The sequence below is a fragment of the Thamnophis elegans genome, chromosome 3 (assembly GCF_009769535.1).
Source record: "Thamnophis elegans isolate rThaEle1 chromosome 3, rThaEle1.pri, whole genome shotgun sequence".
NCBI classification, from domain to species: domain Eukaryota; kingdom Metazoa; phylum Chordata; class Lepidosauria; order Squamata; family Colubridae; genus Thamnophis; species Thamnophis elegans.
In genome coordinates, this window is record NC_045543.1 from 46,847,566 (window position 1) to 46,875,440 (window position 27,875).

Genomic DNA, 27,875 nt, shown 5'->3' on the forward strand with positions numbered 1-27,875 from the left:
GATTAAAAAAAATGCACTTGTGGAAAAACACTAGGAAGACTAATTCGCCATGGCCAACTTGTCACAGCCAACTTGCAGCAGGACAAAAGTTACACTAATATCAATGAAATGGTGGCATAGAATCATTAAAGGAAGGATGCAAAATGAGAGATAGAATGAAGTGTGAATGACAAAAATTAAAATATTTATTTATTTATTTTTAATTATTAAATTTAATTGTTACATTGTCCTGCAGTGAGTTGGCCATGGGGAGTTCGTTGTACTGAGTTGGCCGTGGCCAGTTGGACACAGTTAGTTGGCTGCACCTGCAGAAACTCCAAACTGAGTAAGAAAATTAAACATAGCCAAACTCTTGCAAGACCACACATCTTACAAGAATTAAATATGGTACTCTTCTCTTTCTTCTCCTAAAAAAGTGACTAATCTCTGTTACAGAGTACTAGCATTACTTACTATTATTCTTGGGAAATTTTGAAAAGTCCATGTATTTTGTAAGTCAGCTGAGATGCAAAATATGAAGTCAATACTATATTAGATTGTCCAATCTAAAGATAAGCTATTAAAAGCTATAACCCTGACTGTTCTCCTTTAGTTGCATTCTGCAAAAAATAAAGCTCCTATGTTAGAGGTTTGTTGTCCTGAGCAACAATAACTGGCAACCATCTTAATGTACTAAGGCAGTGGTTCTCAACCTGTAGTCTGTGCATCCCTGGAGTCCAGGGGGGTCTGTGAAGACTTGAAGAAATGTTATGATCTTGAGTTGTCTTGGTGGTCCATGGTCATAGTCCATAGCCACAAAAGATATTTAAAGGGAGTCCGTGGTAAAGAAAAAGTTGAGAACCATTGTACTAAAGAATTATCTTGGAAAACACAAGAACAATGGTAGAAACTCACATACCTAGAAACAGACACGATTAATTTTCTCTATTCCAGGGCTAGATAATTTTTAAAATTTCTCTAGAGAAGAGCACCTGAAGAAATTACCCAACCAGGAAAATCCATTATGAGAATAATAGTATTTAAACAATGCAGGGAAAATGAAATATATATAACCAAGGAATATTCTGAAACAGTCTCCCTTGCATCATGTGTTCTAAAGGAGTTAAAACAAGGTATTAGGATGATCAAGCAGTCACCCGAGGACATCCCAGACTGTCACACTTTAATTCTTATTAGGGTTTAATTCAGGCTACATTCCTGGATCAGAAATTCTGGGAGTTGAAGTCAACAGGCCGTAAAGGGGCCATAGCTGTTCACCTCTGGTCTACTTGGTACAGTTATGTAGAACTCTAATTGGCTTAATTGGATTTCCTCTGAAACTTTATTATCATTGGGGTTTGATAAAGCCAAAGTAATTATTAAATATTTAGTTTACGAATGTCAAATGGACTTGGCTAAATTATCAGATACCATCTAACCTGGAGGTGATTGTTCTTGTTTTCATTTTATTTTTATCCTACTGGCCAAATTCCTTATCCTTACCCATCTAAACAATGAAGCAACACATAATTTTTAAGTTGGCCTGCCTCATATTATGCCATCAGCAATCTTAGAGAGTATATACTGTAATAATCCTGTGGGAGATAAGATTTTCCCCTAGAGGTACAAAAGATATTAAAACTGAATCATGTTGCATTGCACAGATCACACCATCACAGAATTTGCACTATGCACTAACATCAGTCCATTTCAAACTAAACGATGATTTGTATTTGACAGATATTGACTGAGCTGTTGTTACACCCAATATTGCCACATTTTGAGCTAAAGCTTGTAATCTTTGCCAAATAAATATTCAGGAACTGATTTAGTGATAAACCAAGTAGGCCCAGAGCTTTATGCTGTTCACTTCTACTTTTGCATGATTGTTCTTATTCTGGATTGGCCAAAAGACTGCAACAGTGATGCTGAATATCTCTCTCAGAGACATTCTTAAAAAGAACAGAATGGAATTGAATTGACTAAGGCTGGAAGGAATCTTAGAGGTCTTCTAGTCCAGCCCCCTGCTCAAGAAGGAGATCTTATACAATTTCAGACAAGGGGCTGTCCAGTCTTTTCTTGAAAACCTCCAGTGATGTAGCACCCACAACTTCTGAAGGCAAGTTTTTCCACTGGTGAATTGTCCTCACTGTTAGCAAGTTTCTCCTTAATTCCAGGTTGCATCTCTCCTTGATTAGTTTCCATCCATTGTTTCTTGTATTGCCCTCTGATACTTTGGAAAATAAGTTGTCTCCCTCTTCTTTGTGGCAGCCCCTCAAATACTGGAATACTGATACTAATATCATGTCCCCCCCCCCCCCGAGTCCTCCTTTTCTCCAGACTAGTCAAACCCAAATCCTGCAACCATTCTTCATATGTTTTAGTCTCCAGGTCTTTAATCGTCTTAGTTGCTCTTCTGTGCACTTTTTCCAAAGTCTCAACATCTTTTTTGTAGTGTGCTGACCAAAACTGGATGAAATATTCCAGGTGTGGTCTTACTAAGGTTTTATAAAGTGGTAATAATACTTCACATGATTTTGATTCTATGCCTCTGTTTATACAACCAAGGATTGTATTCGCTTTTTTTGGCTGCTGCCACACACTGGTGGCTCATGTTTAAGTGATCATCCACTAGGACTTCAAGGTCCCTCTCATAGTTATTGTTTTTGAGTCGGTTTTGCCTAATCTGTACCTTTGGTTTTGCCTAGGTGAAAACCTTGCTTTTCTCCAAATTAAATTTCATTTTGTTGCATAGGGCCCATTATTCAAGTCTCTCAAGGTCTTTTTGGATCCTGAGCTGGTCTTTTGGGCTGTTGGCTATTCCTGCCAGCTTAGTGTCATCTGCAAATCTGATGAGTTCCTCTTCTAATCCCTAAGTTATTTATGAAGATATTGAAGAATACTGTGCCTAAGACAAAACCTTGTGGTACCCCATTGCTTACTTCTCTCCATAGGGGTGGGTTGCTGCCAGCATTACTGCCGGTTCACTTCGTGTGCACTTCGCCCACACACGCCCACTATGCATTGCTTGTGCATGCTCAGTTGGCTGTAAATTGTTTTCTGCATGCGCAGAACATAATAAAAAGACTAAAATATATGCCGGTAACGACATAGGCGACTGGGGAACTGGTTCGGGGGTGTGGTCAGCCTGCTGTCTCTACCGGTTCAGCAACCCAATCCCAATTTCCACTACCGGTTCGCCCGGACTGGTGCAAACCAGTAGCAACCCACCTCTGTCTCTCCATGTGGATGTAGTATCATTAAGGAGTACTTGCTGAATATGGTTTGTCAGCCAGTTACAAATCCATCTGGTGATGATGCTGTCTATCTCACATTTTTCTATCTTATCAAGAAGTAGTTTCTGTTCTACTTTGTCGAATACTTTATTGGAATCTAAGTATACTATTTCCACAGCATTTTGCTAGATGTTCACAGATCTATTTTTTAATTATCTTTTAAATAGAATAGATATTCTACACATACTCCAGAAAGGAGCTACTCACAAGCCTGCAAGACCCAGAGGGGCTGTGCATGTTGGAAGTATAGTACTAGGAGCCGAGGAAAGAAGATTAGGCTTGCAGTCTCAATCATAGCCTTTAATAGACAATGATCAAACCGCACTTTCTAATTTTGGATTATTATTCCTTAAAAGCTAAAAGAGATCTTTAGAGCAGCATTTCAATTGGACCATCTGGTAAATGTTCCTATGACCCACAGTGTGACTAACAGAGAGAGAAAAAAGGAATACTACAAGAATTTAAACATTAGCTTAGAGCAAAAAGCAAATTTTTATATTATAAAAGTTTTTAAACAAGAGGAACACTTGTTATTTTATGGACTTTGTTTATATCTACTTCCTTTGAATGAATGAATTAAATAATATATACCCTCATGAAAGAGGGCACCAAGATTGAAAAAAATATAGAAATACTGACCATGAAGGAATGGATTGTGAAGATGACAGAACTTGCTGTTAGGGTTAGGGTTAAACTTGTCTGATGAGGGAAGGAATAATAACCATTTTTACAAAATCTTGGAAACCTTTTAAGGACATTTTGCTGATAATGTAAGGATTTACTCATTAAAAATACCATATTTTTTATGGGAAGAAGGGAACCATGATATATAATTTTGAAAGTAGAAATGGTAATAATTACGTTTATAACTCTTGTAAGGAAGAGCAGAAGTCACTTCTTTAGCTAGTATTTTTCTTTCTTTTTCCTTAACTTTTACTGCTTCTCACTTTTTCTTTTAATTTTTCATATCTTTTTCTTTTTTATAATTCTTTTTATTTCTATAGTTTTTAACTCTATAAAACCCTTTTCTCAATAATTATATATGCGGTTTGTGAGTATATTGTTAAACATGTCATACACTCCAGAGATTCCCTTTCTATTAAATAATTCTTTACTTGGGCATATATTTTTTTTAAAAACATATGTATTATATACATAATAGAGCAGAATGGCCCCTCTGATGCTGCTTTTTTTTTTAAAGTAAAAATCAAGTGGTAGCCTCATCAGAGCTTATGGAACTTTAATAAACACCTGTTGAGGAAATGTGAGGTTTAACCATCTTAATTTCAGACAAGAGTATTTAAAATACTGGTGGTTAAACTAATTTAATATAGACTATATTATTTTAATATTGAAATCCAAAAAAAAAACCTCTCAATTTTTTCTCCTGCAAATTATATTCATAATGTCAACTTTGATAGGAAAATGGAACATGGTAATAATTCTATTTAATTGTGATTCCCAGCAGGATAGATTACAGAGCAAAATATTTAAATATGTATATCTAAATGTCAGAGTGAAATCTATTTCTATGGCCTCTCCCAATTTTTTACTGTGGTAAATTTTGATTTGGCAGAATTTCTAACTGGAATTCCAAATGTAAAATTCGGAAATAAAATAAATGAAAAAAATATTTCTCACCCATATCATACAAATATTAGATCTTAAAAGTCTTCTAATTCATAATCAATTCTTACAGTGAAATGTTATGTAATTTGTATTTATAAGTCAGGCTCTAGAACACTATCCATCCACCCATCCATCCACCCATCCATCCATCCATCCATCCATCCATTCATCCATCCATCCATCCGTAAACACTTCTATATTGCTAATCTTAAATCTTAATGATAAAACGAAACAAAACTTTATTTTTCCCTAAAGAGCATGCCACCAATTCAATGTTGCATAGCTATTTCATGTGGAATGAAAGAATTATTTAAACAAGGCGGGACATTACAATTTCAATCATTTCTTATGGAACTGCGAACTTTTTTTCTATTTTAAATAGTAAGTCAAGTAGCTGAGGTATCCGCCTTAATCCTTAGAGATGACCTGTACCCCCAAACTAAACGTTCACATTTATGACAGCAACATAAATGCTCTTCTAAATTAATGTGCAACATTAAGTGAAATCATTTCCTGGAAAGATGCAGGTATCTATCTATATTTTATTTTGCCATCTTAAACATATCTGGGTCTTTATGACCTTATTAAAAAATGTATTTCCCCCTCTTTAAAAAAAAACATTCCTAGAGCAAATGGACTGCATAAATAAGCAATGTGCTATGAGGCTTCAGACTAGCCGATAAACCCTTTCAATTTTCATGCCAGCTTCTTCTTTTGTAATTCAAATCTGGCTGGAAACTGGCAGTTCTGAAAACTGAAACAAGCACTGCCACAAATACCTTGTAATGCTATCGACCTTGTCTGCCCATGCAGTGAGAAAGGGGGATGCATATGTGTCTGCAGTCATCCAGATAACACAACTCATTTTTTGGGGGTGGGTGGGTGGGAGGGTGGATAACAGAAACCCAGTCCAGACTGTGTACCAAAAGCAAAGTCACTACCAAGCAAAGAGGAGAGGAAGTCTCTTCAAAATACATACCACATTTTTTTTTTTAAAAAGAAACATACACGGGGGCTCAGCCGCTGCTTTCATTACCAATTTTAATTTAGCTCCTCCAGTTTGCCAACCAGATAAACTCCGGTGCTGGTTTTTTTTTAATCTATTTGCCACATTTTATGTTCAAGATTATAGTAATATGGGGAAGAAGGAAAAATCACTTTTAGAGGAAATAAAGAAACAGATCCGCTTATCAGCATCCATCAGAAAGTTCATTAATCAGCCGGGCTTTGTGCCCCCTAAATTGAAAGGTTAAATAATCCTCTCAGGAATATTTCTAGGCGCCACTTGCAATTGTCAGTGTGGAGCTGCCATTCACAACAATCTGGATCAGTGACAGAGCGTTTTGCCAATGTTTGGACCTCAAACAATGATGGACAAATGGCCTGGCTCACAAAGAACCCTTTTTAACTAAGAGGATGGAAAAAATGGACTATGAGCTTTGATGTTGATTGGAAATATGGATGAGAGAAAGGAAAGATAGGTTTATGAAGGAAACTAACATCCTTTATATCGGAACACAAGTTCAATTGTAATTGTAATTATATTTAGAATCTTCCTAAAATATTAGCATTTATGCACACACACTTATAAATTAGCTGCACAAATGTTCCTACAATGCCTTGAAAAGTGACAGATGAACATGATGAAAATATTTGGCTATAATGTACTGAGCAGTTAGGCAAATCCCAAGTATATTTCTAGTTTTTGAAACCTTGCACTTAGCCATATTTTTATTATGCAGGAAATGACAAAAATAACCCATAATATGAAAAGCATTTGCATTTTTTAATAAAAGGGAACTGTGTGTTAACATATTTGTTCACAGTTAGGGAAAAATAACTGAATGAAAGTAACAGGTGCAAAAAATTAAAATTGATTTTTTTTTTACATTTCTGTGTTTTATTCTTAAAAATAGCCCTCTTATGGCATAATTAAAGTCATCCAATCCATGTTATGTTACACTTAGGCTGTACTATTCAATATAGGTAACTTATATAATAAATATAAATAATTTCAAAGCAGATCTAATCCACAAAAGGAAATATGGTGGATATTCCATATGCCAATCTACTCAGCAATTCTATAAAGGCAATTCTATAATTAATAATCCTGATAAATATGTCTCCTTTGTAAACCCACATTAAGTGTGCCTATAATTTTAACCACCTGGCCTTTAATCACATCAAGAGATGCAGCAGAATATGGGATGGATTTTCTTTCTTGGCTGTATTAGTAGGTTCAAGTAGAAGAATAGAATGCTCCATTACTGTTTCATAATAAACAAAATAAATGTCATATTCAAAAATTTGCCACCATAGTCTCACCTAACACAAAGCCAGGCTTTTGGTCTTGGAAGACTTCAATATCCTTTGAATACTAAAATAAATAGAAATATTCCACTTGCTTTGTTAGGAGTAAATTGGAATTTCATAAATATAAAGCAAGCACAAGATTCTTTCAAAGAGAAAGAGACATTTGTTCAAGATAAGTGGCAAATTTATTCTACCTCATATGGATAGAAAAATAGTGACCCATGGTGACTCACTTTGTATGGCCAAAAAATTGTAATGATTTAGAGTAGAGCCTTATCTATCTACACTGTCTATCTCTCTCGACCCATCCAGCTGTGACTATCTATGATTATTTTTCTATTATTTTACTTCTGTTCTATTTACACTGCTTCATTTTCTTTTTTTTTATTATTGTAAGCCACTTAAGAGTAGCCCCATGCCGTGATAGTTGGCAAATAAATTTAACAAATAAACAAATAAATATATAAGGAAAACCACCTGATAATCTAATAGCACTAGCTAAATGCTTATCTGGTCTAACATCTTGTTTCTCTCAGAAGTCAACTAATATGAAGCCTAAAATCATGAAATGAGCCCATATTGAATAAAATGGATCTATATATCTTTGTATCAATACACACAATATTTAAAATTAGAAATAAATAAATTTCAAAAAATTGGAATACATAATACTATAAACTATTTCTAAAAAATAATCAATGTTTTCCATCAGAATCAAAGCAGGCATTTCTGTAAGAATGACAGTATTGAAAACATATTTTTGAAAGCTACCAAATGAAAGTATTTTCTGACTTTCCAAAAGTAATCATTAAGAGTTAATCATCTAATTCAGGAAGAAGCAACATAGATCAGAAATTATATAAATAGTGGAATATATCAAGGCAAACTACTGAACACTGATTCAGCACAGAAAAAAAAATAGAGGACATAGAGTTACGAGACTATAAATTTTTAATGACTGCTTGGGAAGCAATCCATAAATCTGAAGTAAACTTAAAAGTAGAATTGGCATATAGCAATGACAACAGTCTTTCATTTCATTAAGAAGAACACCAGGTAAATACACCTGAAAAACACCAGGTAAATAGTAATAAACTATTTTCACAATCATTCCCTCTTCAATGTGCCAATTAACAAAAGAATTAATACATCAGACAGAATTGAGAATATTTCCTATCTTTTTCATCTCCAATCCTTCCAAAAGGCACTTAGGCTATGAAGTTAAGTGAGTTGTGCCATCAGATAAGTTTTACTGTTAAGTGGGAATTGCTGTTTGCAACTCAGGCATTTATTAATTGCACTTTTTAAATTATTGCTTTAACCCAGAATCACTGCCTCTACCCAGACAGCCCTACATACATAAATTGTATGAAGAAACAAACAAACAAACAAACACACACACACACACACAAATAGATGTAGTTTGATAAGCACAATATCTGTCAGTGGCCTTCACACCAATTAAGACATGGAACTTGTATAACATGCTGGACACAGGAAGTCTAGTGTAATTGGGCAGAATGGGCAGTCTCTGGGTCAACTTGTAAATCCAGAAAGTATGCCTTTACTGAAACATGTGTGTCCTCTAGAATGATACTCCCCTCCTCCCTCCCAAAGTCCAGATGTCTCCTATGACATTCAGGAAACTATTAAAGATGTGGCTACTTTCTCCCAGGTCTGGAACAGAGTGAAAGTTGATACCCGATGGATAGGTTTGATGATTATTTATTATCTATATATATATATTAGGACCATACATGATTCTTTATTGTTTTGTATTTCATATTTTTAATTGCAAGTAGCCCAGAGAGGTTGGGAGTCAGGTGGCCCATAACTGTACAGCCAGACAATTAGCCAATCAGTGCTATTTTCCCACCAGAACTGCAAAACAAAAACAAAAACACATTTCACTATTACTGATCCTGTAGCAATCAAATATTATTTCAGTTTCATAGTTTAGAAGGTGGTTTTATGGTGGCGGTACTGTAATAAAAATCACTAAAGATGTCTCGAACACACAATGTTTAAAGTGAAGACGGAAAACAGTATTCTTACTGATTTCATTTCTTGCAAATCAGGCCAGCATTCCCCTTAAGGACCTCCTCTAAAGCAAGAGTTCCCTCCAAAGAGGGAAGTTTGTGTCTTGCCCACAAGCTTAGCTGAGCTTCACTGCTGCTAAAAACATTACCTTTTTTTTTCTTTTTTTGCATTTCACGTTACACACAGCTGAACTAGAAATAAGTCAGCTTACTTCCAAACTCAGTAGCCATTTTAGGATCACAAAATTACAGAGATGCTTTTGGGCTAATGAAGAATCCCTGTCTTTTTTGACAAAAAATATCTATGAACATTAGCATGATTTTTGCGCAAACCGCATTTGGAATTCATGTTGTCAATAAATACTGATGGTTTAAGATAAGAGATGCTGAATAGCTAAGGGCTGCATTTTTTTTGTTTTGTTTTTAAAGAAAGGAGGATTTCTGCAACTTTATGATTTCTGGAAGGGGACAAAGCCAAAATGCTCTGCCTTTTGATGGGAGAGGCCCAGGGGCTTTCAAGATTAATAGTGTACTATCTTAAGCAGGTTACCACATAGTACATATTACAGTGGGTGCAGGTAACAACTATGAGTATTCATGAATCCAAGTTGTAGCATAACTTTCAAATGCTGTTTCAGAAGTTGAAGCTCTCTGCTTAACTAGAATTTCAGTATCTGGATACAGTGCAGATTTTAACAAACAGCTGCCAGAAAGATGTCTGGTGTGACTGCTAATAGAAAAATCAAAAGAGCAAGCATTCTGCCCATGGCAAGAGGACTATTAAATATCTGCACTATTTCTACATAAAATGAAAATTATTAAATGCATGGAGAATAATTGTATTAAAGGCAATTTCTTCAAGTTGAGCTCAACTTCTGCTGATGTATTTGTAGAATAGTTTTTGCAGAAACAACATGGAAGATGTTTTCCCTTGCATTCTCTCTTTTTGTGAGATTTGCTTTAACTTCCTAGCCTAGCCAACAATGTTACTATTTTCCTGTGATCTTCCAAACAATTAGTAATTCAACCTGACCTTGCTTTTCTGTCTTTGTCAGCCATAACATTAATTGTATTTAGTAACTGTAATAAATTAAATATTTAATTCTTTTAAAATGTTAGCTGCCCCCCCCCCCCACCAGCCCAATCCACTTCTCTGCCTTAATCTCACTTAATCTCATGCCGGCTCCATGACCACAGAGATGTCTTCGGACAGCGCTGGCTCTTTGGCTTTGAAACGGAGATGAGCACTAGCCCCTAGAGTCAGGAACGACTAGCACATATGTGCGAGGGGAATCTTTACCTTTATGATTGGAAAAAGACTTTCAAGCCAATTTAAAAATCACAACTCATATAATTGGGAGTCAATATGAAAGACTTCTCTATGTGTTTTTCTACAAATAAACTAAAAATTAATTGATTTGAATTGTGGATGAAAAAAACCATTTTAATTGCTGTACAAGTTGTATATATATAAAAAAGAACTGTTATATGCTTTCTCATGAAAATGAATCCAAACATTTCCTGAAAAAAACCAGAGCAATGTGCAAAGAAAAGAAAACATTGTTTTGATGAACCCAACAAATTCCAGTCATTGGAAGGGCTGATGCCATTCCAGTGGCATCAGACCTTCCAGTGAATGAGGTGAGGCTTGCAATATATTAGATCAAATTAAAAAGCATAAAGCAGCATGTTAAGTATTTGGCCAAGGTTAAGACTAAGAGACCAGAATAAAACCAAAAGAAGAACCTGGCTATAGAGGCAGTTGCTACGGACACCTAACATAGAAAAAGTCCTGGTGGGAAGGGACAGTCAGCCATTTTTGAACTTGCTTTTATTTAAAATATGAAATTGATGAATCAATCCTCAATTAGAATAGGATCCATCAAGGGAGATATTCTCCAGCAAAGATTTTAAAATTGGAAACAGTTCATTTATTGTTGTTCAAAGGTCTAAAGTAGGTAAAAGAAGAGGCCAAAGGGGTCCATTAAAAGAGGACTCTAAATTCCTTTTGCTGTGGAATAATCCAGCTAGAGATCTATTCATCTAAATAAACTGTCAAATATTGCTTTATATCGTAACAAGATTTACATGGACATTTGCTTGCAGTCGGTTTACATTGTGCTGGTTAATGTAACTTCCTTCACTGGCATTAGAATTACGTACATTAAGAGAACAGATGATACTGAAAGACTTACAAGGGCTTTATAAGAGGAGAACTTAGCTTCCATTAGAAGATTAGAGTGACATGAGAGTCCCCTTGGTGGCTACACCTTCCTTGGGAATTCAATTTAAGTCTTGAACAGAATCATACTTTATTTCTGCAAGAGGCATGTTGTGATACTGGTGGCGTGCACCTCTTGGCACTGGCCATTATCTTGCTTTTTCCATGAGATGAACAAATAATGGGCAACCTCATCTGGAAGCAAATAATGAAACCCCATTTTAAAATAGGTTTAATGGACCAGAAACTAGATTTTTATTATGTTTAAATTTGCAATTTTTGGTATCACTGAGAAATATTACACCTGAAAGCATTTTTGGTAACTGTGAAAACTTAAATATTAATAAATAAATGGAGATTAGCGAGAGGTAAAGAAACAAAATCAGAATGGATAAAATACTATTTTTCCTTTTCTTTGTTTAATTTCCTACTTGAGCTACTAGTTTATTTTGTGTGTGAATTTTTAATTTAAAATGAAATGTTGCATTTCAGATCAGCGATCTGTTTCATAAGTCATATTCATAAACTACAGCTGGGTAAATATGTGCAATATGTTTTACAAATTGCATCTAAAACTGCAGAAGTTACCAACGAATTTAATGAAATTTCAATAAAATAACCTGCAGTTATGATACATATGAGTCCAGGAAGAAAAAAAAAGTCAAGTTGGAATTGTGTAGATGGAAGATAAAAGCAAACATCCTATTGTCCAAAATCAATGATTTTCTTGCACTTCTGTTTATATTTTCAGCTTGTGTGAAAAATAGGCATGTGTCTACATGACTTCTAAATATTACATTTGTAATACTAATATAAAACAGGACATAGGAAAATTAAAAGCTGTAGAATGTGAAGCACGGGCTAAAAGAAAAAAATGCTATATATTCAGCAATTGGAAAATGTATGCATAGAATAACAGCATGTATTATTTTACCATATATCATGCTAAAATTGAACTGGCTAATAGAAGTGCTCAACTAGCAGGCCTAGATGTATTTTGAAAACCCCTGGCCATTTTTCTTCTTGGTGCCATTATACCCATCCACGTGGTATGGACATTTCAGGGTATGAAATGTATGCTCATTTCTTTTACTACTTCTTTTCACTGCATGAGACTGGAAGCAAACAAAGTTTGGAAAGTATGTAAGCATGCATTACATTCATTCTACTAAAATTAGCAGCTTCAATGTAATTAATACCTTTTGTTTCTTTTTGGATGAATTCTTTTCATTACAATGTGAACTCCACACTGAGGTAATGTCCATATAGATTCACTGAAGCTATGAAAGCTAGTTTGGCAATTGTCTGTCAATACTCTCAGCTGATCTATTTGTATAATTTGATTTTTTATTCAGTCTGCGATATCCATGATTTTACACTTTCTGTAGACTTCGTTTCAGTTTATTAACTGGGCTGAGATACAGTGACTGGCCCAAAGTGATCCATGCATAAGGCCATAACAGAATTAATTTTCCTCGTTTCTAGTCAGGTGCCTTAACCACTATACCAGGTGTGTCCAAGCTCTTGGCTAGTCTGGGCTACATTGATGAAGAGTAATTTTCTTGGGTCGCATATAAAATATATACCCGTAATATAGTTAATATACTGTATATAAATAACAAACTTCCTTTACTTTTTATATTTTTATTACAAATAAATTACTTTATGGGGCCACAGATTGGAAATGTCTGTACTACACCAAACCAACTTCTATATCAATACTTTCTCCTCATTAAATTCATACTGCTTTTTTACCAGCTCTGGACCATTTTTAACAATGGGACAATTTTTTTAAAACCTTGCTATTCCTTTTTAAAAGTTACTGTGTTTGAATTGTTTTTACACTATACTTTCTAATCTTTCAGAGAAGATGGGAATATTCATGCATATAGACTTTTTCATCTAGAGGTGGGTACTTATATGCAGGGTAGAAAAGATAACTGCAAATCACATGTTGCATATGGCAAAAAGGATGAATATTCTTGATTAAGTGATTTGGAATACTTAGCCTATACCAATTATATTTCAGATCTTCTATTCCAGTTCCTCTCAAATGTTTATATGAATGTACATATAATTTCATTGATTATCTAATGTAGACTCATATATATCTAAATTTTTATATAGAAAAAATGCGAAATCAGATTTGGGTAAATACTGTATACCCACACAATTTATGGATATTATAGCCGTGATGATGAACCTATTGCATGTGTGCCAGAGGTGGCACACAGAGCTCTCTCTATGGGCACACGCATTATTGCCAGCTGCTCTTCTGGTTTCCAGGATGCACATACTCACCAGCCAGCTGGTCTTTGTGGGTGCCAGAAAACAGTCTGAAAACGGCCTGGAAAACAGTAAAAAAAATGGCCAAAAAACAGGCATGCATGCAATGGCCAGCTGATTTTTGGTCTTCCGGTGCTCCGGCACACACGCATGCATGCACATTCCAGTTTGGGCACTCAGTGCCAAAAAGGTTCGTCATCACTGATCTATAGCTTTAAGTTTGCTAAGATAGAGAGGAGTCAACTTTCTCAACAAAAAGGAATAATATATTCAAAAAGCAAACATGCTTCTAATTAGAAACAGATAATTCTGAACCAGGGGTGGTTCCTGCCAGTTGTAACCTCTTCTATAGAAGCGGTTCCACAAATCTACAATGCCGTTTAGAACCGGTTCCAGCTCCCTCCCCTCACCCGTCCACACATCATCAAGATGAAGAGGGAGAGGAGGAATTCTGGGAGTTGAAGTCCACAAGTCTTAAAGCTGTCAAGTTTGAACAGCCCTGGGGTTTTTTTTCCTAAAGGGTGAGGGTTGCAAGGGTCTTGTAACTTGACAGTTTTAAAACTTGCGTGCTTCAAATGCCAGAGTTTCTGAGCCAACATTTTGGTTGCTAAGCAAGAGCGTTGTTAAGTGAGTTTCATCACATTTTACAAGTTGGCCACGCCCACCCAGTCACATGGCCGGCAAGCCACTCCCACCCAGTCACATGGCCGGCAAGCCACTCCCACAAAGCAGGCCATACCTAGAGAAGAGGTTCTAAAATTTTTTGAAACCCACCACTGTTCTGAACTTAATAAAACACCAAAGAATAGAAATGTGACATCTGATGTTCACAAGTTCATTGGGGAATAAAAGGGTAAATACTTGTAAATATCTCTAGGAATTGATTTATCCTTTTCCAAACTTCCACTTGCATTTATACAAAGAAAAACCATGGGACATTTTTTTCCCATAAAACAGCTTTGGATCTACTTATATGTAACAAGAAATCTTCAACTCTGGAGTTGGTCAAAGTTTAATTTACCAATAAATGATTTTATTGTAAAATACTTTGAACTTTTATTTTTTAATGAACTGTGTAAATGTCATAAATACTTACGTATACACCAGAGGTGGGTTGCTGCCCGGATCAGCAGTTGCGGCAGCAGGAGGTTCCGCCCACCCGCTTCTGTGCATGTGCGAGCGGGAAAGCGCCTGAACCAGTAATAAAGAAAATGGGAACCCACCTCTGATATTCACACAAAATTAAGTGGAAACATTATAACTTACTGTAAAATAAAACAATTTTGATCTGCAATTTAAGAATTTTGTTTACAGAAAGAGTACTTACAATATTAGTTTTCTGTTGCAACCCTAAAGATGAGCTATGGAGAATTAAGGAACTCTTTAAGAACATGTAAAATAATATAAGATCTCAAAAAAATGAGTAGTTAGCAAATTACTCTCCCCTTTCAATTAGAGAGGACATCCACTGAATGTAAGGTTAACAGGACTCCTGTTTACAGAAAAAGACCAGAATTCATGAGAAATCTTGTTGACATAAGGCTCTGGATCCAAATTCTTAATCCATTCTCAGAGGAAACCTATATATTAAAATGCTTTTTTCTATGTCAGAGTGTTCCTTCTGTGAATATAAATTCTTTCTCTGTGGGCAGGGGGGATCTATGACCACAATTTAGGGCATACAACCTACAAGAGAAAGAAGCAGCTGCAAGTAGGCACTTTTCTTTTTGCTACTAGCTATTAATCAAAATAATAATAATGGGTAGTAAAACGAAGCACTTTGGCCAAAATACTCCTTTCAAGTGATTTAGTTAGCTTTCTCAAATCAAAAAGATACTTTGTTTGGGGATCAACACAAGCTTGTATGTGATATTGCATCTTTGCTGTGAAAAAAATGCTTTCTCAACATGAGACAATGGTGAAGTATCTGTGTTAGAAATCCCTCTCAGCCATCAATGAAAATAAAGAAAAACAAATTTAGAAGCTATTATTTGGAGAAAAGGACTTCAGCTTATTTGAGGTTTCATTTAATAAGAACTAACCATAGATGTTTGAAGTCCCTCTGAACTCAAGGCTGGTTTGTAAGTGCAGAAAGCAGAGTATGAGCCACCATTAAAACCTCCCAGATATCTCTTCTTCCATCCTCATCCAATTTATGACACTTAATACCAATTCCCTTACTTTGTAAGCTTCTTCACTTATTCTTCTTCCTTGCCACAACTATGTCTTCCATTTTTCTTCACCCAGCACAGAAAGAGCAATAATACTTAATTTATATTTTGGTAACACAGGTAGTCCTTGACTTATGACCACAATTGAACCCAAAATTTATGTTAAGTGAGACATTTGTTAAGTGAGTTTTGCCTTGTTTTACGGCCTTTCTAGCAACAGGTGTTAAGTGAGTCACTGCAGTTGTTAAGTTGGAAACATAACTGTTAAGTGAATCTGGTTTCCCCTTTGACTTTGCTTGTCAGAAAGTTGCAAAAGCTGTTCACGTGACCTCAGGATGCTACAACCATCATAAATATGAACCGGTTGCCAAGTATCCGAATTTTGATCATGTGACCTTGGGGGTGCTGCAATGGTCGTAAGTGTGAAAAATGGTCATAAGTAACTTTTTTCATTGTAAGTGAGGTTACAAAACCATTGTAACTGAATGGTCACTAAATGAACTGTTGTAGTCGAGGACTACCTATATTACCAAGAAGGGTAAGAAGGAAAAATTAAGAAGGAAAAAAAATGTCAGTGCTATTTTTTGTATGATGTGATTGTGACAGTTTCTTTAACTGATACCCAGTAAGGTCTTATTCTTATGCAAAATATCCTGCAAACAATTATAGTGTTGGCATTACTTTACAGCAAGATGGGGAAAAAATGCTGTCATTTTATATTTGGCCACAAAACCCTATGTGATGTTTATTCTGAAGACTTCAACTGTACAATCACAGGAACTTCCTGTATCTGCTCATTTACTAGTGTTGTGAGAGGATGCAGTGGGTCTAGGGCAACTCACCACAGCCAATTCGCCACGGGACAATTCAATGCAGGATAAGTCAAGTGAGGGACATGTAATTTGCAATGGGCCTTCTTGTCTTGCTTTAGATTTAAACCTCTCAAGGTAGGAGTCCTTGAGGCTGGGGTGAGGCAGAGCATGGAGACTTCACTTGTCCCTCTCTTGAGTTATCCCGCCTTGAATTGTCCTGCAGTGAGTTGTCCCATGGCAAATTGGCTGCAGTAAATTGTCCTGTGGCGACTTGGCAGAAACGAGTCACATGGGGCAAATTGTCTGATTCCGGGGTTCAGTTTCTCCTATATATATGCCTGTAAATAGTGTTATCTCAGTAGTTCCCAACCTTTTCTTGGCCATGCCCCACCTAAGCATCTCTAAAATCCTGGTACCTTCCCCACCTCCCCGATATATAATTCTTACTTTACTCAAAAAGTGAATTCTACTCATGGGGAGGAAGCTTAAAAGGCCATTAGCTTGGTTTAAACAAGGTTCAAATTTCTCCCATTAAAAATCAACCCCCCCCGTGGGCATGGGCCCCACGTTGGGAACCATTGTGTTATCTGAATAAAAAAACTGGGAGGAAACCAGGAACAGAAATTTTTTACATTCTGCAAAAAGTATTGTTGAGATAGCCAGAAAGCTGGATTGTCTGTTTAAAACAAAAAACAAAAACAAAAAAAAACCTAATAGCAACTCGCAATGATGCCTTTGTAGATCTTGTCCCGGGCATTAGGACCTTCATGATTAAGCAACTATTTGAAGCCAGACTTTCTTGATGTCATTTTGACAATCCTTCACAACATCAGGAAGTGATTCTGAACTGAAAGCAATAGAAATATCTCAGTTGAGTTATAGATTCAGTGGCTTACTTAATGTAAAAAAGGTCTTTTTTAATATTAAAAACTACCATATTTTTTGGAGTATAAGACACACCTTTTTCCTTCAAAAAAGAGGCTGAAAATCTGGGTGCGTCTTATACACTGAATACAGCATATTTTTTTTTTGCATCCAAAGATCCTGCCTCTTCACCAAAATGGCTGTGCGTAGCTTGTAGGAGGCTTTCAAAGAACTCCTGGGGGCTGGGGAGGGCAGAAATGAGCAAAGAACGGGCCGTTTTTTACTCAGTTTTGCCCCCCCAGCCCCAAGCTTCCTAATGCCCTTTTTTGACAAAAAACGGGCCTGTTTTTGTGAAAAACGGGGCATTTTTGGGGGGTTTGCAGACTGCAAAAACTTTTTTTTTTTAAAAATTGCCTCTTCAAAACCTTGGTGCATCTTATACTCCAAAAAATACAGTAGTATGCAAAAATTCAGATCTAGCTGACATGTTTTAAAATCGCAAGATATGTATCTTAAATATATTCAACTAAAATATTTAATGCTACTCATTTTTACGCCATAAATTCCTTGTTACATGTTGTACTTTCATCTTAAGGGTAACCCAAAATATTAACACAACCAACCTATATCCATGAACATAAGACTTTATGTTACTAATTACTACCTCACTAACTTCAAGGTCTTATTTACAGTCAAGAATAATACTAAATCCTTCTAAAATATTAAGCCTGAAGGCTTATTGAAATGTATTCAATACTGTTTTGCACATAATTTAGTTGAGAACAAATATTTATCTTTCTGACAGCTAAAAATGCAGTAGCTTATTGCTATTTCACTGAAAATAATGGAGACATACTTTATCAAACTAAATTGCAAGTTCTCTTAATTCCCATCAGTCACAATAAAAGAACTTGTTTGCAACTTAAAGAATTTTTTTTTTAAAAAAGTAACCATATCTTTTTCAAAAAGTCATAGAAAAAAATGAAGCTCTGTCCCAAAATACTAAGAAAAGATTGGGGTTTATTTGAACAAATGGGAATTTTAAACTCAGTGTGCTGAATTAACCATTATTTTTTAATGTTTTGCATCACATTATCGTTCTATTACTTTAATAATTTCATATAGATTTGCAAATGTTAACAAGGATGTAAAAATTGACAATCAAGGTAGCTTGACAAAATTGGAACAGGTGTAATAATTGAGAGGAAGTCATTAATCTGAACATGATAGGAATAGTGAAAAGACTACTCTAATACTGACCATGTTTTGAAAATCTTGATTTTTAAAACCAATAATTTGGCATCATTTTAGACACAATAACTCTTATCTGGTTTAGGAGATCCATGCGGGTTAACTAATTCTGATATATGTATCACCTGTTGGATCAGGGAACATAAGTGCAAATTTGACAGTCATCCAAATACAGATTAAAAAATATAACTGTCTCAATGCTAGCAGTCTTCATTGTGCATCTTCATTCATTCTGCCACAGTGAGATACAGATAAATTAGCCTTTAAAACACGACTGGCACAAGAAGAAAGCAAATATTTCTAAGTCCATTATAAACAAGACAAATAAAAAATCACGATTGTTGTTGTTGTTGCTGCTGCTGCTGCTGCTGCTATTATTAGGAGCTTTTGTAGTCAGCAACTACATTTGATACATAAAGCGACACTTGTGGTATTGTATAAGTATAATCTTTATTGTCATTGTACTTAAATACAACGAAATTGGTTGTATTGTATACCAAACCTTAGAAACAAGTGATCAACAAGCAAAAATAAATAATATGAAAATTTCCCCAATGTATTCACTTAATACACTAATGAAGAAGTCATACTGATAAAAAGGGAATGATGATAATTTTCCTCCCCTTTTATCCCAGAACCTTTTGTAATCTTAAAATCTGCTTTGGAGTAGTAACAGGGAAGTCTGGGGCAATGTTCCCTCTAATTTTTTTTCAGTGTGTGTGGAAAAGTATAGTGTTTGAGTGGCACATTTTCATGCCTGAGCACCTGAATTTTTTTCACAGATATTTCACAGAGCAATTGATTTATAGGATCCGAATTGGAATGGAGAAAAATGGTTGTGTGCGTCCGTGAGTGTGTGTGTGTGTGTGTGTGTGTGTGTGTTTGAGTGAGTGAGGGATCCAGTAAGAGAACTGCGCCTATTTAGGAAAGAAGGTACATTGTTGCAAACATGATCAGTCGAAGATAAGTATGGGGACAGACTGGGCGGTAGAGAGAAATAAGAGTGGGAAACAGGAAGAAAAAAAGAGGGAAGAGAGACAGAAAGAGACAGAGAAGGAGAGAGAAAGTGAGAGAAGAATGGAAAAGAAAGGGAAAGAGAAGAGAAATAAAGAGAAAGAGGATGAAAGAGACAGAGAGAGAAGAGAGGAAGAGGAAAGAGTAAGAGAGAACATCTCATTTCAATCCTGAGGTGCAAATATTCTCTTTGATTGGTAATTTTATTTGTCCATTTACTATCCAATACTCTCATTTCTCCTTGAGTTCATCAAGAATTCCCTTCTTTTTATTGAATTTATCACAATACCGCAAGAATACCTTTTTCAGCATAGCTTTACAGCTATTTAAAATACATAGTAATTTAGGTCAGGTTTTCAGAACATTAGTCTATTTATAAGTCACTAAGTGCAAAGAAACAGAATTCAGAAAGTTGGCTTCCCTTTTTGCAATTGCCTATTGCCTGCTTAATTTTCTACCTACATTTTTGATAACTGATATTCACTCTTGACCCAAGGAGCCCATCGTAGAAAGAAACCCTCCCTATGAACTTTGTTGGGTTTCCATGGAATGAAGTTTGATCTTTTTCTCAACCATACAGTAGCATATTCTTTCTAAGGAGGATATAATCAAGATAGTCCATAATTGCCTATCAATCTAACAGTATGGCGATTGACAATCTCTTTATATTTCAACTCTAACTCTTTCAATCTTAAAGGTTTGGTGAGGAAAAATCCAAAAATTCTTTTAAAGGGGAAAAAAAATGCTTGCACAATTGCATTCATGGAGACATGTATATACACAGAGAGAAACAAACAAAGAAACGAAGTGCTAAGCCTGCCCACCAACTATCTCTCTCTCTCTCTTAATGAGAGAGAGGGAGAGGGAGAGGGAGTATCCCTCCTTCCTTCAGCCCAACACTCTTGCTGGCATCCCAGCCAGATGAGAGGGATTGCAGAGGGTCTAGGGCAGCGAGTCATTCGATGGGAAAGTTGCCTCTTGGAAGGAATGACCCGGCTTGGCTCCCGCTTTCGATCTGCCGCCCAACGACCAAAAGGAGAAGCAAAGAGGCAGGAGAGACGAAGCGGGAGCCAAGCTGGGTCATTCCTTCCAAGAGGCAACTTTCCCATTGAATGACTCGCTGCCCTAGACCTCTGCAGTCCCTCTCGTCTGGCCAGAATGCCAGCGAGAGTGTTGGGCTGAAGGAAGGAGGGATACACAACTCGTGTTCTCCCCCTCCCTTCCCCCCTCTCTCTTTCTCTCTCTCAAATGGCAAATCTGAGCAGCCACTGCTGGGAGCCTGTCCCATGCCTTCTCCCAACCCCCGGACCCCTTCTCTCAGCTACTTTCTGCCTTGTGATTGCTGTCTCCAGGCTGGCTCTCCTCTCCTATTATAGTGGAAGGCATCTCACAAAAACCACTGGGCGGCAGCTGGAAACTGCTGCACGGTGTTTTGTTGCCATGTGCGCAGCCGCACACCCGCACAGCTTAGAGGGAACATTGGTCTGGGGGTAACCATGTAAGAAGAGAACTCCCCCTGAATTTAGCTCTATACGATAAAGACACAGAATATTTTCTCTTCTAATAGTAACTTTCTGTAAATATTTAAATATATTAAATACTTTAAACACTTTAACATTTACTAGTAATAGCCAGTTTGGTGTATTGGTTAAGGCAACAGACTAGAAGCCAGGAGAGTGTGAGTTCTAGTGCTGCTTCAGGCACGAAAGCCACCTGGGTGACTTTGGGCTAGTCACTCTCTTTCAACCCAATCCATCTCATAGAGCTGTTGTTATAGGGAAAACAGGAGGAGGAAGGAATGTATGTTCACTGCCTTGTGCTAGGGGAATTTTTTTTTTTTTTTGCAAACATTTTACTTAATCCAACACACAAATGGCAATTCAATTTTCAATGGTACTAAGTATTATTAATTTATCAAGTGCCTTATATAGAAGAGTAGCATCTTGGCATGTTGAAAATATTTATTGAATGTATGCATGTTAAATGAAAAGTTCTGATGAGTTCAAATAAAACTTACTCCCCAAATAATGCATACAGAATTACAGTTGCAATATCTAAAACAGCATTAAAAGTAAATACTGCTGCCATACCACCTCATTATGGTATTGCCATTACTGGAAATAGGGGAGGGGTATTGATGTTACACAGCAGATAATGTACTGTTAGTTATTTGGGAAGATATACCATTTCTATACATACTATAGCACTCTTCTAATCTAGCAAAAAAAAGGATTAAGGATTGAATTAAGGAATTAATTCAATATTATTATGTATTTATGTAGAATGTAACTAAAGAAACTCTGATACTTAATATCAAAATATTTAATTAGTTTCAATGAAAAATTTCAAAATGCAATGTTTCCTAGAAAATAAAGGAAAAATTGACCATATGTTATCTACCAAATCTTTTTAATTATGATTAATTTACACACTTTGTTTAAATAAGTGAGAATTTTGTTTTGTATTTTTTTACTTTAAGATAAAGTATCTCTTCACAACAATAAGCAGTCTTATTATTACTAAAGTTTTTCTTTTTAAAAAATGGAGTTAGTAATCATTTCATATGAGTTCCACATTCATCCAACTCCCCAACAACTCTGGGCATAAGAATGTTGTGGTAAACAATAAACACACCTAATATTGGAATTTTGTAGAATAGCATTAAAGTTAAATTCTAAACAATAAGTTCTCAGTACAACATTTTTGAATACTGCAAAACTAGGCACATTTACTTGTAATGTCATTCTATCTTTTTCTTTGGAGCTTACTTCTGGGTAAAGAAAAGGGATTGGCTTGAAGACTGAAAGAAAATTGTGTAAAAATCCAAAATCTACATTTAGATTAAACAAGTACAGTTTTTCCTTAAACTACCGTAAATGAACAAGACAAGACTATTCTTTTATAAACATTATCATGTTATAACAATCAATGTACTATATATATGCAAATATGCATTAGTCTGATTACAAGGAACCCATTTTCAACTAATCTGGCAAATCCTAAATGATTTTTTATCTACACATTCTTTGTAAATTTCTTATAACTTCTTTAAATGCAGGGCTATTAAATATAGCTGTGCTTTAGGACATTCATTTTTCAATATTGAATTTAATCCAGAATTCAATCCAAATTTACCTGCTCACTTATTTCTTTATTTTTTTATACAAAAGTCTTAACAGAATTTCAATAACACAGCAAAAAATTAAAACATACAGCATGCTTTGTAATTTCATGTATTTGAAATGTATCTATTAAAATAGAAATTCCGTGTTCTCTTTTAATATTAATATATGAACAGAATCACGAATTTAAAGCTTCTAATTTTGACAGTAGCCAAATTGTGATGATGTGTTGGTGGTCATCATGGGGAAGGAGGTTGTGATACAAATGAGAGGACTGTAGTAGCAGATGGTGGAAAGGAAGTTACTGCATGCACAAAACACGGTAACAGAAGAAACCATAATCCTCTGGGGGGAAAAAATATCCAATTGCCAAAAGCTTTAAATGTAAAGAAAAGCACCACAAATAAAACAGAAAGAGGCTCATATACTGATAAAGCTTTGCTTTTGCTTGAAATTCATTTTACGCTAAAGGATTTTAAACCAAATCAATTCATATTGCATATGTAATATTTTATGCTTAATCCATAAATTATACTCTTTGCCTTTAAAATAGATGATAATCTCTTTCCTGAAAAAGGATTGGTATAGCATATGAACATAACTGTATAAGATTTTACAAGATTTACCTGGCTTTATATGACACCGGCTTTACATGTGAAATCTCAATCAAGCATATTTTATCATGAATTCCACAATTCCAGTGAAGATACTGTAAAAGTTTTGTTCTAAGATATCCTATCCAACACAGTATAGCATTTTTAAATTAATTAGCATAAGACTTGAATATAAAAATATACTACTTTGAAAACATCACAATATTAAAAATTGTCTATCCTGACAATTATAATTGTAAAATAATTAAAAGAGAGTTGAATATTATATTAATATCTCTCCCATACATCTTGAAATTTTTAGGGTCAAAAGGTAAGTATATTAATAAAAAAAGTATTCAGGAAGCACAAAGGAAGTCTAGAGTAACTGGTATATAACCACGAATGATTTTCTAGGATGCTCTCCCTTATTACCAGCTACTGCTTGAAGCACTAGAACATTCCATTAGGAGGGTAATTTTGTTATGGTGCTATTGGTTTCCAAAGCATCATATGTACATACATGGTTCTACCTTTTGTCAGCTGCCTTCCATAGTTCCTGGATAGTAGCCTTCTTCAGTGGAAGGGAGAATTAGCCACTACCTTTCTGTGGCATACACACCCTTTTGAATCCCAACTAATGTACACTCAAGGCCAAACTCTCTGCACTGATAAGACCATAGGAACTAATCTTACATCAACATAAAATCCATCTAAAATAAGAACTGTCATACGTTTTTTCTTAATAGTAATGATATATATGAAGTCAAGAAGACCAGGGAAAGTAAGGTGCTTCTAAGCCAGATGAAATGGATAAAGGTCTTACCTACCTAATGGAAAATGCAGTGTGAATAGATTTGCAACTCGCATGTAAAAAATATGTTTATGTAGGCTGAAGGGTACAAACTTCATAAACAATATAAAATATTGAAAATAGCACATAACTATTTATGAAATGATCTGAGCTCATATTTAATATGCATAATATAAAACGGGATGTGATTTAGGATCTCTTTTAATTAAATACTATATATTCATTTACAGTTGCGTACTAGACAGCAAATATATAATTTATATATTGACAAACATAGAGACTCCTGCCCTAAATTAAAAATAGTTTTGATTTTTGGATATCTTTATGATAGTATACTTGATAGTTTGGTAATTAGAAATATTTTTATAGAAAATACAGTTGTAATTTTTAAATGTATTCGACTGCACTTTGTATTTAAAATCTGTTGTAAGTCTTTTTCTTTAATGTAGATTTGTTGATTTTAAAATTCAATGCCTTCTTTATACAACAATGTTAAAAATAAAAATGTCATTTGCAAATTTTCAAGGAACCAATTTAGTATCATTTCTTAATCTTCCATGCTTTCCAAATCTCTTATTTCACTTTTTGTTCTGGCAACACTCTGAAAATGACACCAAGACTTGGTATGCCAAAAATGTCACAAAAAAGGTAAAAGCAATCTGTAACTATCAGCTACTTATTTAGCCATTGTTATTGGTAATGATTTTGGCTGTGGTAACCACAGTGAGTCAATAGATGGCACCCCTTCTCTTAGTAAGAGAGAAAAATAAATAAAATTTATGAAGTCTCAGAAATAACAAATATGTTCTATTGATCTGAAGCATTCAAAGCAATTAATTAGAGACATTTTGCTTATGCATGAAAAAATAACCACACATTTTATATAACCCTTTTGATAAACATGCATAATAAGTAGGATTAAAAGATTATCTACATGGTATATATTTGTTTCTTACACTAAATTTGTTCTCCTTATGCAGATTTCCTATATGCTTCATATTCTGGTTTATTACAATCTGATTCAACTGTACTTAAAGAGACAAATGTGGAATATATTGTTTTAACACGAGCTTATAAATTCAAATATGAATTAGTATTTATTTCATAATTTTGAGGGCTAATGTAAATATGTCCATAGTACATCAATATAAATAGCTTCACGTCTTGTATTTTAATTTTATGATATTCTTTGAAAACAATTTAGGTAGATAACTTATTATTTTTATGTAATTGCAATTCCTTGCATGTGTCCAGTCACACTTGGCTAATAAAAAATATTCTATTCTGTTCTATAAATATTGGAAGGAACAAAAAATATAAAGCTTTTTACCAGAATCACACAAGCAGATTGTATTCTTTCATCTCAGAATCCAAAATATAGTATAAGTATAACACGAAAGCTTACTAATTCATCAAAAATTAGTTGAGGCAATTTAAAAACAAAACAAAACTTTTAGAAGTGATAGTTTTGCAGCCTTAAGATTAAAGTAGCCAAATAATAATCTAAGTAGTTACTCCATATTAAATTCCTATTTGAACAGAGAAGCTACATCATAACTTCTTGAAAACCTCAGCCATACTATATAACAATGCACATTCAGGCTATCTCTGATTCTGCAAAAAAATGCACAATCAAGGAAATTTCAGAAATGTATTATTGTAAAAAGTATATAAGATTAAAAAGAAACAGATCATACAATAGTATAGAAAAAAATAGGGGAACTCAAAATCGCTCTTGTGGTCATATGTATTATCCATCTATCAATTATATTTTCTTCTAAGAAAAAAATCAGTCCATGAAGAAATAAGTTCTGTTCTTGAGCCAGTTTATCTCTTTATGATCTGCCAACAGCCATTCCAATTTCCCATGAGAAATGTAGATATAGTTAAGTAAATTATGAAGACAAACAGAACTTTGCATGAAGTTTACCACAAATATATTTAATACTATTAATAGTCAGTTAAAGTGAAAGTTTTGTTGTACATTTTGATTGTGCTTTATAAACTTCATTGTAAACAGATATTAAAATTTTGTTTTAGTACTAATTATGGTATTTCATCAAAGCAACTAATCACAAGAACAGTGAAACTATAACAGTTCCTGTAGAGTCCATGATTCACTTATTGATATTGTTGGTGTTTAAAGGAGACATTTCATTCTTGTTATGTACTTCTGAAGAAGCTATATGCAGCAAACTGACATGGTACTACCACAGGTAATTTCTATTACACAAACTGTTTAGAAGAACATGTCAGGAAAAAAAATATCATAGGATATTCTTGCATTCTTCAATTCTAACTCTCATCAGATATTTTATTAACTTTCTTCAAAAGATCCTTGTCTCTATTTTATGGTCAGCAGTTCACAGAAGAGTAAATAGGCCTGGTGTAGGACAAAATAAAAAGGTGTTTCTACTTACTGTTAGGTGATACTGCCTCCATATTTCTGGGCAAGCCTGGAAAATAAAAATATTGATCAGCTGGGAGCATGAAACAAGGTGCTTTACAGCCTGTTGATTTTGGCATAACACAGTAACCACTGGTGTCGGTCACAGGAAAATAAGAAGCTTAACTGAGAGGGTCTGCATTTCAGCTTCAAAAACCTGGCTAGACAGTTTAATTGAATTTTACACTGGTTTAACACACTCCCTGCCATTGTCAGAAAGCCAGCAACAGTTTCTCCCCCTTTCTTTTTGCTAAAGTTTAGAACTTTTGAAGACAAGTTTATAATAGTTCCAAAATGTAAATAAATGCCAGAGATGTTCAACTTTTAAGGGTGGTGTGATACATCACTTAGAGATTGATTTAAATCATATTTTCATTTAATCGTTATTCTATTTTTGAATACAATTTTAATTTTAATCAAAATATTGCATGTAGTTATGCTTTTTTGCTTGTGGTTTTACAATTTCTGCATTATTCCACTTTGTTCTACCTCACAGAACTGCATAGCAAAATAAGGCACATTTGAATGCACAGAACAATTCTTATGGTTGTACTCTCTGGAGTACAACTATAAGAAAATACAAAAAAATACTATTTAACACTATTTCCTTTTCACTATAATTTTCACATTAGAAACAGAATATGGAATTTTCAAATAAAATCAGACTTTCCATTTCAAACTTTATAAAATAGCTGTTTTGATGTTGCTCTGACAATTCTTTTCTAATAATTTTCCATTATCTGTAATGCGACTAATTTGCCCACTTTCTGAATCATTGCAATTAGGTTTATAATAATACATATTATAAAAAAAAATTCTAAAATAATCATGCAATTTTCTTCTAATAATTGTAGTTTAATGTAAACTAAGAAATTTTAAGCAATGTATATGTTTTTTTAAAAAGATATAATGGAGTAGTTTCTTTCTCATCCAAATGCAAACTTTGGTATTTTTTTAGACTTTACTTAATTAGAAGGGGAACTGTAAGCTATACTCAATATCTATGTGGACATAAAGAAAAGAGGAGT

The 27,875-nt window shown here is 34.7% G+C and overlaps 1 protein-coding gene across 1 annotated transcript in view; it reads right to left on the reverse strand.

Moving 5' to 3' along the window:
• Positions 1–27,875, reverse strand: part of ZCCHC7 (zinc finger CCHC-type containing 7) — a 150,690-nt gene that overhangs the window by 14,351 nt on the left and 108,464 nt on the right. Inside the window, exon 6 of the mRNA XM_032213564.1 lies at positions 26,822–26,857. Within this exon, the coding sequence (XP_032069455.1) occupies positions 26,822–26,857 (36 nt within the window). The remainder of the gene's footprint in view (positions 1–26,821; positions 26,858–27,875) is intronic.